The sequence below is a fragment of the Hordeum vulgare genome, chromosome 3H, assembly GCF_904849725.1.
Source record: "Hordeum vulgare subsp. vulgare chromosome 3H, MorexV3_pseudomolecules_assembly, whole genome shotgun sequence".
NCBI classification, from domain to species: Eukaryota; Viridiplantae; Streptophyta; class Magnoliopsida; order Poales; family Poaceae; genus Hordeum; species Hordeum vulgare.
The window spans coordinates 179,127,231-179,138,091 of NC_058520.1; the positions used below are offsets into that span (position 1 = coordinate 179,127,231).

The window sequence follows — 10,861 nt, forward strand, 5'->3', positions numbered from 1 at the left end:
ATAAGCATGTCATGTATGCTGTTGTAATATTCCTGTGAGGTTTATTTGTAGGGCTACTGTTGGCCTAATAGTTGCAATGTTATTGTGTTGGAGAATTGAGAATGTAATCAGTAGTCATATTTCAATGAAAATGAACTGTTGAAATTGACATATTTGTGTGTTGTGGAATGCATATTAGCTGAAATGTTGACAGCATCAATATGGTTTCTGTAGGAGCAACACATAAGCATCAATGTTGACATAGTTTGACATCATACAAAATTGAGAATGAAATGTTGACAGTATAAATATGGTTTCTACAGCAGCAACACATAAGCATCAATGTTGTCATAGTTTGATAGCATACAAAATAAGCACTAGTTTCATAGTTTGAATGTTGAGACTCATTTCACACATCCAAAGTAAGCACTAGTTGATGTGAAATAATACATGAAGAACTTAGTAGTTCCCACTTGTTGTGAAATAAGCCATGAAGCCCCCCTAATTTCTTCCTCTCTTCTTGCCAGTTGTGGTACTGCCTTGTGGTACACCACTTCCAGTTGGAGTTGATGCTCTAGGAGGAGCAAATGCTCTTGTTGGAGCTGAGGCTCTTGGAGTAGCTGATGTTGTTGGAGGAGTTGATGCTGTTGTAGGAGCAAATGCTCTTGTTGGAGCTGATGCTCTTGTTGGAGCTCATGCTGTTGGAGGAGCTTGTGTGCTTGGAGGAATTTGAGAGGTTGATGCACCTGCTTTTGCCCTGTTTTTTATAGCTTCTGTCTCTCCTTGCTGCAAGAAGTTATAATCACAGTGGTCAAAAACAGAGCAACTGGTTATATAAACAGTGATTCAAAACTGAACAACTTGTCATAGTTTTATACCTCTTTGGCCCTTAGTTTCTTCCCTCTCTTAGCAAGATCTGCTTTAGCTTTCTTGTTTCTATCTGGATTTTGTTTACAAGAACCTTTGTTGTGTCCCTTCTTCCCACAAGATCCACAAGTGATTTGAATTCCATGCTTGCCCATTTTCTTTCCATTTGGTGCTTCTCCCTCTTCTCTCCTCATATCATTGTTTTTCTTTCTTGCTCCTGGCATGGCCACATATCCAGGTGCAATGGGACTTGGCTTTTCAGAAATTGGCCAGTTTTCTTCACCTTCAACAGGTTGCAAACAATGCTCATATATCTTATTGGAAGTCTCAATGGAGTAGCACTTGTCAATATAATCCTCATTTTTTTCCACTCTTGTAGATAGGACAAATAGCATGACAACAAGGAAGGGAAGCCAGCTGAAAATATCCACATGAGAATATCCTTTTCTCAAGGTTTATTGTGTATCTTCTCTTTCTTCCTGTTATATGCTTCACCTCAAAGCCCTCCTTGCCATTCCATAGACCTCACAATACAGAGTCATCTTAATGTTGGTCTTCAATTTCTTGAAAATGTTAGGGCAAATAGTACCATTCCACTTAGCACCTTTGCTTCTCTACTCCTGAATTCTTCCAAATATTTTCTTCCTTATCTTCTCTTGCTGCGAAATGATGGGGAAAAACCTTGCATCTATGATGGCATTGTTGAAAGACTCACAGAGGTTGTTGTCAACTGATTCACAAGTTGGCCGAGGTGGAAAAAATGCCCTAGCCCAATGTTTTGGCTCGGTCCTCATTATGTCCTTTGCACAATCAGGAGTCTCTTGAGCTAGCTTGGCCTTATTGTAGTTGAAATCTTCCCTGTTTGCTGACTTGGCTATTGCCCAAAACCTCTTTTGCAATTCATGATCCCTGTACTTGTTTCTCCAGTTGGCATATATGTGCCTAGCACACATCCTATGTTGTGCCCTAGGCAAATAATCCCTCATGGCATTTATTAAGCCCTACAAAAAGCAAGCACACACGTCAGCATTATATACAAGTGCTGGTCAGAATCACACCTGTCTCATTTGGAACTAGCACTTGTTCAAAAATTTCAGTCTCTTCTGCAGTCATCACAACAGGAACATCATCATCTGCAGTCATCACAACAGGAACATCATCATCTGCACTCATAACAACACGAACATCACCATCTTCACTTCCACTCTCAATCAGACCATCAATTTCATTTTCAAAATCACTGCCACTTTCTTCTTCCCCCTCTTCATCTTGCTCCCCATTGTATTCAACATATATGTCAGCTACACCACCATCTATGGTATGATCTGACATCCTTATGCAACCAACATCATCAAACAAAAAAACCAAGCCATTCACCAATTCTCTGCCAGGCATCAGAAAACAAAACCTCATGCTTTCTTTAACTACAACATGATCTGCAAGAAAGCCTTTGACTTCAGGAAAAGAGAGTTTGTCCCTCTCAATGACTGACATTGCCTCATCTCCACCAACATAATCCAGGTTAGGACCAACTCTCACAAACTGCCCCCCTATATGAAATCTGACATTCAACAATTCGGCTGGGTCCATGTTTCCAAGAACAAAAACCTACATTTCACAAACCATGCATTCTTAGTGTTTTGGTGTGATCATAACACTACAAACACCAGTAATCAACCGATTTGAGCCCCACAAAAACTGAACTTTCCCCTGTTAAAACCCTAACCCTAACCAATCGAAGAAGACACAAAAAAAGCTACCGGACAGACGACAAGAACAGGGCGCACCTTTTTCTTTGCTGCAGATTACGACACCGTCCTAAGCTGCGATCACGCCATGGTCGTCCTCTCCGCCATGGACAGGGGAGGGGAGTTGATGCGTCGCGGGGGAAGAAGGGGGAGGAAGGGGGGCAAATGGAGAGTGCACAAATCGAGCTGGTCCGGCTCAACCAAATGGAGAGGTTGCGTGGGACCCACAAACAGGAGCCAGGATCGAAGAAATCCCACCAAATCGACCTTTCCTCATTTGGATATGCCAGCAAGGTTTAAATGAGACCGGGATTGAGGTCCTTAGGGTACAAACTTCAGGGATTTAGAGCTCGGGGTTCATTTGCGTCGCGGCTTACACTCTCAGGGTTCAAATCAGACTTCACTCCCACCATCCATACGGGGAGCCACCTCATCCCTCGGAGGACCGACCGTGACGCTGCCGACGATGAGTGCATGGCCTCCCCACATCGAGGAGCCAACCATGACAAATCCAACAAGGAGGATGCCACTGCAGGGGATCTCGCTTCATCAGCCCGCTGCTGCACAGGTTGCCACTCACCCGGCTGATTTGTCCGGATCGGCCGTCGCCTCGGCCGCTGCGGAAGTCACTACTCGCCCGGCCGATCTGTGCGAGCTGACCATCGCCGGGTAGTTGGGAGAGGAAGGGTTGGAATTACGTTTTTCTAATCCACTGCAAATAACTTTTCTCATTCTCCCGCGGGCTCATTTCTTTACTTTTTTTCACTTTCTTTCTTTCTCGTGTGGGCTCTCGCGGCCACTTTGGATCGCTTCTTAGCGAAATCACTAATTAGCGAATACTCCTTTTAAAGATCACTCCAACCCATAAGTCGAGATCTTTAAAACTAGATACCATGTTGATAGGTTTTGAAGAACTTTTTTTCACAAAAAAGGGACCAAAAAACCATGTGTCCCGTGATAGAAAAAACAAAAAACATGTTTTTTCGCATTTTTTTCCTTTCTGAGAGGCACGGCTGTGCCTCTCACGAAGGCAAAATCGTGCCTCTCATGGAAGCAAAATTGTTGCTCTTTCGAAAAAACGCACTTTTCCCTTTTCGAAAGGCACGGGCGTGCCTGTTACAAAGGCAAAACCATGCCTCCCGCGGAAGCAAAACCATGCCTCTTGCACAAAAAACACATATTTTTCCTTTCCGAGAGGCATGGTCATGGAAGCAAAACCGTGCCTCTCACCAAACAACAGAAACACTTTTTTCGTTTCCGAGAGGCAGGATCGTGCCTCTCGCGGAGACAAAAACATGCCTCTCGTGAAAAAAAAACATAAAACGTGGTTTTTCCGAAAAAACTTTTGAATTGTTTTTGGTCAAAAAAACTAAGAACGACTAGTGAAAAACCGAAACACCCAAAAAACAATCTAAAAAGCCGAAAACACGTGTGGAAAAAAACGAAATTCGAAGGAAGCGCTCAGAACGTGACATGTGGCGGCGGCTGAAAATGTGCCAAATGGCAGGCCGCGGGAGTGTTCTCTTGGAGGCTCCGAAAGGAGCGCTCGCTAACTAGTGACTCTCCGCTTCTTAGTCATTACGTAACCTCACATAAAGCTTTCATAGGTGTAGCACTATTGTGAAGGGAGGTCCTAGTTGACGCTCTAAGCGCCACTTTCCTGAACCAGTACTCACAGCGTAGCGTGCATCAGCTCCCGTGGGCCGGCCCAGGAAAGGGGGTATCACTCGTTCAGAGTAGCTGTTTGTTTCATGTCTCGTGGTCAATGGTTGACCGGGCCAGTTGACTACTTAATAAATTCTTTTCTTAAAAAAATTAAAAATAAAAAATAAATAAAGATCATCAACTTTGAAGAATGTTCACAAATTTGAAAAACATTCATCATTTTTGAAAAAAGAATCCATCAATTTTAAAGAAAAAATCATAGATTTTTTTTAAAAGTTCATCAAATTTGAAAAAAATTCATTGATTTTAAAAATAGTTCATCAATTTTTAAAAGAGTACATCGAACATGAAAAAGTTCATCGAAATTGAAAAAACTTCATCGATTTTTAAAAAATCACAAAATTTGAAGAAAAATTCATCAATTTTGAAAAAAGTTCATCAAATTTGAATAAAGTTTAATTTTGTTGAGAAATACTTCATTGAATTTGAAAAAAGACATAAAAAATGAAAATATTCGTACACATTGAAAAAAGTTCATAAATTTGAGAAAACTTCACAAAATTGATTGTTTTTTATGAAATTTGGAAATATGTTCACAAATTGGAAAAAAGTTCATCGAATATGAAAAACGTTTGTCGAATTTGAAAAAAAGTTCAACCAATTTTAAAAATAGTTCAATGCAACTAAAAAAAGTTTACCAAATTTGAAAAAAAGTTCATGCAATTAAAAACAAAGACAAAAAAAAGTGAAAAAGTGAAAAAAGGAAAAGAAAAAAGGGAAAAGGCGTAAGAGGAAAGAAGAAACAGAGGAAGAAGCAGTACCTGAATAGCTAACGCAGGACGATGGAGTGGTTAGTCCTCACACTACTAACCCAAAGGTCGCTGGATTAAATCGCAACAAAGGTGGGATTTTCTTTTTATCTTACAACTGAAGAAAAGAGAAGATGGGCCGAGGCCAGCTAACACGCTGCAGGCGCCGGATAGCAATTTGTTTATAAACCGGCGCAAGGATTCGCCTATTGTGAAAGGAGCGACCGAGCGGCTGCTTCCTGCGTCGTGGGCCTGGCCCATTTATCGGTCGGTGCTTCTGGCCTAGCGATGCGAGCGTGCCCGCTTCCCAATCCCCCGTTTCCCCTCCCTACACGTTCTCGCTCCAGTTGCCGCCGCCAGCCCCTCGCCCTTTCGCCGGAGCTCCTTCGCCGGCAGTAGAGATGGTGAAAGGCGTAGTCCGGTATGACACTTCTACTCTTCGATTGATTACTTGCTAGTCCCGGGTCTCGTCAAGTTTTCAGTTTCGGAGCTAGAAAAACAAATAACCAACCCGGCTTCCGTCATGTTCCTTCGCTCCAAACCCTAGCGCCGGTGCACCCCCTCTCTCCTCCTCTGCCGTAGTCTCTGTGCGTGGTGGCGGGTATTTTTCTGCGTCTCTCGGCGGGTGGGATACCGGGGCTGCGCCTGCTAGCCGAGCTCGTGTGTCCCGGTTTTCTGCACGCCAGTTGCCAGACGTGAACCATAAAAAGTAACGGGAATTTGGCAGTTCACAAGCCAGACATCCTTGATAAATAGTACTCCCCCCGTTCCAAAATATAAGACCTCTTAGAGATTTCATTATAGACTACGTACGGATGTATATAAACGTATTTTAGAGCGTAGATTCACTCATTTTGCTTCATGTGTAGTCCATAGTGAAATCTCTAAAAAGGCTTTATATTTAGGAACGGAGGGAGTACGTTCATAGCTGTGAATTAGTCCAGTATCGGCTTGGCCTTACTTGTGTGCTTATTATATTTTCAAATTCAAGTGTATGTTCTTCTGCATCTGAAACCTTGCTGCAACCTTTGTAGCTATCAGCCTGGACCGGCATTTCAGGAGAGTGAAGAGCAGGGCATGCCTGAAATACCGCCATCTGACTCTACAGAATTTTGGCTAATACAGTGGCCTCTAAACCATGTAACCTGGAAGCATTTTTTCCACCCATGTTACTAGTATACTGCATTTGGGCTCCAGGATAACATTTTTCTATATTATTAAACAGGTAAATGCTTCTGATTTCAATGGTGAAAAGGTTTCTCTTAAGCTTCATGACGATGGAAACTTGGGAAATTTGGAGAGTTCTTCAGGTAAATAAACACGATGTATTATTTGGAAATTATTTTCACTTGATTAATTACATGTTTCAGTGATCTTAAAGTTCCCAGCATTCAGACAACAACAGAGTTTGGTTTTTGTAAATACTGTTACTCTTGAGCCTTCAGCGGGTCTATTTTATCTGGACAGTGGTCTTTATTCCTTAAGACAGTGGTGTTATCATAAAAATGAAACAACTTGCTTGTCCATTGTGGAACTTGTCTTCCATTTTGTTAGCTGTTAATAAGATTCAGACAATGCTTGTTATTTGATGGTCACTAATGTTATGCAAGCCAAGAAGTATTGGCTTGAGATCTTAGTTCACTCTGAACTTCCTTTTATTCGAATTTGCTTGTTTATCTGTGCAAAGCAAACTATTAGTCCCTATTGACTCCTTTAAACAGGAATAGAAATTACCAAGATGTTACACTACAGTCTAAAAAAAGATGTTATTCTTTGTGGATGTTCTGACTCCAGAAGTTTGGTATTTCAAGTGAAATTTCCTTGTAAAAGTTTTTATGTAATGGCCAGTTACATCCTCCTCCTTGAGTACAGATAAGCTAGTTGAATGACATGCCATCCACGAGTAATACGTTGTAGTCTAGCTGACTTGTCTAGTCCCTTCTCCATTTTCATTGACTGAAAATACCATTATTTTATCAAAATTGCTATGAATACTTTTCCACAAATATTCAGGTTTATCTAATTCTAATTTATGTTATATGGCAGGGAAATCATATGAACTTGTTAGCTTTGCTGCTCAACAGCCAGATGCTACTGTCTTCATTCCATCAGGATCTGAAATGAAAGCCGGTACATGACATGTCAACTTAGTACTCCCTCCGTAAAGAAATATAAGAGCATCTAGATCACTACTTTAGTTGTTTGGTATTATGCACAGCTTCTGCTACTATTAGTTTTCCATTATTGAAGTAATGTGAAATTTGCTGAAGCATTCTACTCTCTTGGTTTAGTATTTCAAAGTCATATTGATGACAGACGATGGGTTGGTAAACCCTAATTTAGTTTGTATTATGTAGACACCTATTAATGTTTTGCTTATTTGGCAAAACTTCAATTCACCGGATACTAGTCAACCATATTTTGTAGCACTATTTTTGATTTCAGAAAATTTGCATCTTAGTCTTCAATGGAAATCTATACCTAATAATAAAGAGGCTATTGCTTCCGTCGGAAAACCCACCGCATCATTTTTATAAAAAAGCCCCTGTAATTTTTGTTATTCAACCCGCGCTTCATCATTTATCTGCAATGCAAAAGGAAAAAACGATTCGCTGCAAAAATTATACCCATACACATTCCCTCCTCCCGTCGATCCTGGGCCACCCTGGCCTGCGCCCAGGCCGCCGCCACACCACTCGCCGCCGTGGCCGACCTCAACCGCCATCGCTGCCGATCTCAACCCACCCGCCTCCGCGGCCGTACCTCTCCCCACTCACTGCCCCCGTTGCGGCGCTCGAGCGCATCGCGTCGACCCTGGTCCACCCTGGCGTGTGCCCAGGACGCTGCCACACCACTTGCCGTCGCGGCCGACCTCAACCACCACTGTTGTCGATCTCAACCCACCTGCCTCCGCGGCCGTACCTCTGCCCGCTTGCTGCCCCCGTTTCGACGCTCGAGCACAGCTTCTGGATCAAATCAACGTGACAGCTACAATGATTGGGGATGATGCGTCTGCTCGATGCAGAACGGCGGCGGCGCGGCGGAGCGACGTACTTGCAGGTGGAGGCGGGCCTCCATGGCTCACACGGGGAACTCCGAGGTTATGGCACGGCAACGACGACTCCTTATGACCTGATAGAGGCGCCTAACCCTTGCTCCCCTCATCGTATCCCCTCCTCCGGCAGGAACTCATCATCTGGTGAGAACCCCTCCCCATGCCTCCAACCGTGTGCCAAGCACCGGCAAGAAATTTTGTTTTGTGGGGATTTGTTTGCTGATGAATGAATGTATTGAATGTAAGATTGTATTATTATAGAGACAGAGAATGGAACACCACCTTCAGTTTGTCATCTGATCCCACATTCTCTACCCCATGAGTGAAATAAGATAACAGTCCATTGATCAATTCACGTAGCCTCTTTGTTTTGCTTTGCTTGTCCCGCTCAATTTCTCATCATGGTGGAATTAACAATGGATGGGTTGATTTCTCAACAAAATAGGATAGGATTGACTACATTAGTTAGTTAGCTTATTATTTTAATAAATCAAAATAATTATAAAAAGATTAAAAGCGTATGATATTTTTTTTCTCCCGTTGCAACGCACGGGCCCTTTTGCTAGTAACAAATAAAAGAAGAAGAAACTATATATGACACTTCATTACTGAAAGTTTACCTCCAGATATCTAACTATTAGAGTATTAGTTACAACGCATGCGTATTGATCTGTGTTGAGGCGATTAAGGAAACCAATGTCAGCACCATAAGAGGGTATGCCAAGAAACTAAATTTTAGAGTTTAACTGGCATACAGTGGATCATTTGTGTGCCAGCTGATAAAAGAAAAATATCTTGTAGAAATAAAGCTTCCAATATTGTGAGTTTCAGGAGAACCAGTGTTATTTGCATGAGATATAATTGTATTATGAAAACAAGTTGGTCTAATAGTTATCCTCCAACTATGTAATAAGTAACATGAGTCTAGAAATATATTCTCCAGTTAACTGTTGATGTGTATAACCTGCAGTAGTTGTATGTTGTTTTTATCTTTACACAAGCATCCAAACAACATGGGGAAAGAAAACCAATTATGTTATGCTTATTTCACACAGTTTAACAAAAACCCAAAGTAATATCAGTTCTCAGTGGTGGTGTTCTTTCCAATTTGTTATGATTCCAAGCAGTCTATTTTACCTTTATTTATGTCATGTGCTCTCTGTATGCAAATATGCCTTTTCACTAACATATAAATAAATAAATTCCAGTGGGGAAGATTTCACGCAGAGTTTGCTTGGTTCGTTACCCTGAACCTGAGGAATTGGATAAAGAGAAGCCAAGTTTTGGGAGTCTTACACCTAGCAGTAGGAGATCTGCAGGTATTTAAAAAAAAAATATGGTTTTCTTCATTAATGTCATCTTTCAGCTGCCAATACTTTAGACAAGCTAGGTAGACATTCAGCTAGATTTACCAAAATTTGCTGAATGAAGTAGTGAAGGAGGGTTCACACATGAACCCACTTTTAATTTACTTCTGTTTAACCAAGCCAGAGCTGCATATGCAGAACATCGCTGCAAAAGTGGCCTCATAAAATGCACTGACTGTGTTAATGTTGCTGCTATATGGAAGACGTGATGTTCACCTGTACTAGAATGCTGCCAGGCAATAGCTTTCATCTCTGATGAAATGCTTTCTACCAGCATGTTAGCATGCCGTTTTACCATACATAACAGTTGACTTCCACTGATGACTGCATATGATTTTGCAGGTTCTTCTCGGAAGACTATGTCCCGGTTCAGTGGCGTATCGAAGAACCGTAGCAGCCAAGGATCAGCATTGTCTCTGGGTCAACAGAGCGTGGAGCCGATGCCCAAACACAAGCAGAAGAGAAGGGACGAAAGCAGCTTGGGGGGCCACTCAAACGTGTCGGCCAAGTCCTCGGAAGGATCCCAGGCTCGTGTCGCAGGGAGCAACACAACCTCCGAGATGCCGCAGACACCGGTGGAGAAATCCAAGAAGAAGAAAGTTAGGATCCAAGAGTAGTAACAACAAGTGGCAGGCAACGGTTCCATCAGTCACCCTACCTTGGAGAAGAGATGCTAATTTTCCCTGAACGATCAGCAGCTGCTTCTCCTCTTGTATGTGTCCAGACAGTTATTGCTTTTTCCTCGATCGGTAGTCCTGAGTTGCTGGCCTTGGTGTTGCAGGTAGTTGATCTCTGCGACCACGATACAATCGTGAAAGTTAGTCGTGCTGAATGAAAGCTGTGGAAGTGTGGAGGCAAATTTCGTGGCATGTTTAGCAGATTCAGCATATGTGTCGCGTTGGATGCAATCACATGGATCTCCACTCCGCTAGTTTTGTGCTGCTAAAGAGCCGTCAGCGTTAATGACCCAGTACATCAGCCGCTTTTATTTTTGGCTAGAACAGTATATCAGCAGCTGGTATCCTGGTATTTGGCACTTGATAAATTTCCTGCTGCTGCCATGGGGTCGTGCCTTTGGGCCGGCAGATCAACAATCAAGAGGTCTGAGAAATCCATGTTGATCTGCGCGTGGATCCACATGGGCCTCTCGCTCGCCGGTCCAGTAGACGCTCTTGCGCCTGAATTTTTGCTATCAGTTTGCTTAGCGTAGCTGTTAGCCCGTGATTCACAGATTCAGCAAACAGTGCCGTCTGAACCTAGCGTGCCTTGTGCAGGTTTGAACATCCTGAAGGAATTGTAGGCGATCCGGCACATGATCGTTGTTGTGCGTGCCCTTATCTCGTGCGGTTCGTGTCCAGCCCGCCTCAAGTA

At 42.6% G+C, this 10,861-nt stretch overlaps 1 protein-coding gene across 1 annotated transcript; it reads left to right on the top strand.

The window, feature by feature from the left end:
• Window positions 1-5,366: 5,366 nt before the first annotated feature.
• LOC123443420 (mediator-associated protein 2) lies at window positions 5,367-10,349 on the top strand. The gene is made up of 6 exons (XM_045119775.1): window positions 5,367-5,489; window positions 6,103-6,208; window positions 6,294-6,378; window positions 7,115-7,198; window positions 9,332-9,442; window positions 9,833-10,349. Exons 1-6 carry the CDS (start codon window positions 5,470-5,472, stop codon window positions 10,105-10,107), a joined length of 681 nt encoding a protein of 226 aa, XP_044975710.1. The 5' UTR covers window positions 5,367-5,469; the 3' UTR covers window positions 10,108-10,349.
• The last annotated feature ends 512 nt before the right edge of the window (window positions 10,350-10,861 follow it).

Coding starts and splice junctions, on each gene's coding strand:
- LOC123443420 (XM_045119775.1), top strand. CDS start 5,470: ATGGTGAAAGGCGTAGTCCG. Junction 6,209..6,293: donor TACAGTGGCCTCTAAACCAT/GTAACCTGGAAG, acceptor ATTATTAAACAG/GTAAATGCTTCTGATTTCAA. Junction 9,443..9,832: donor TAGCAGTAGGAGATCTGCAG/GTATTTAAAAAA, acceptor ATGATTTTGCAG/GTTCTTCTCGGAAGACTATG.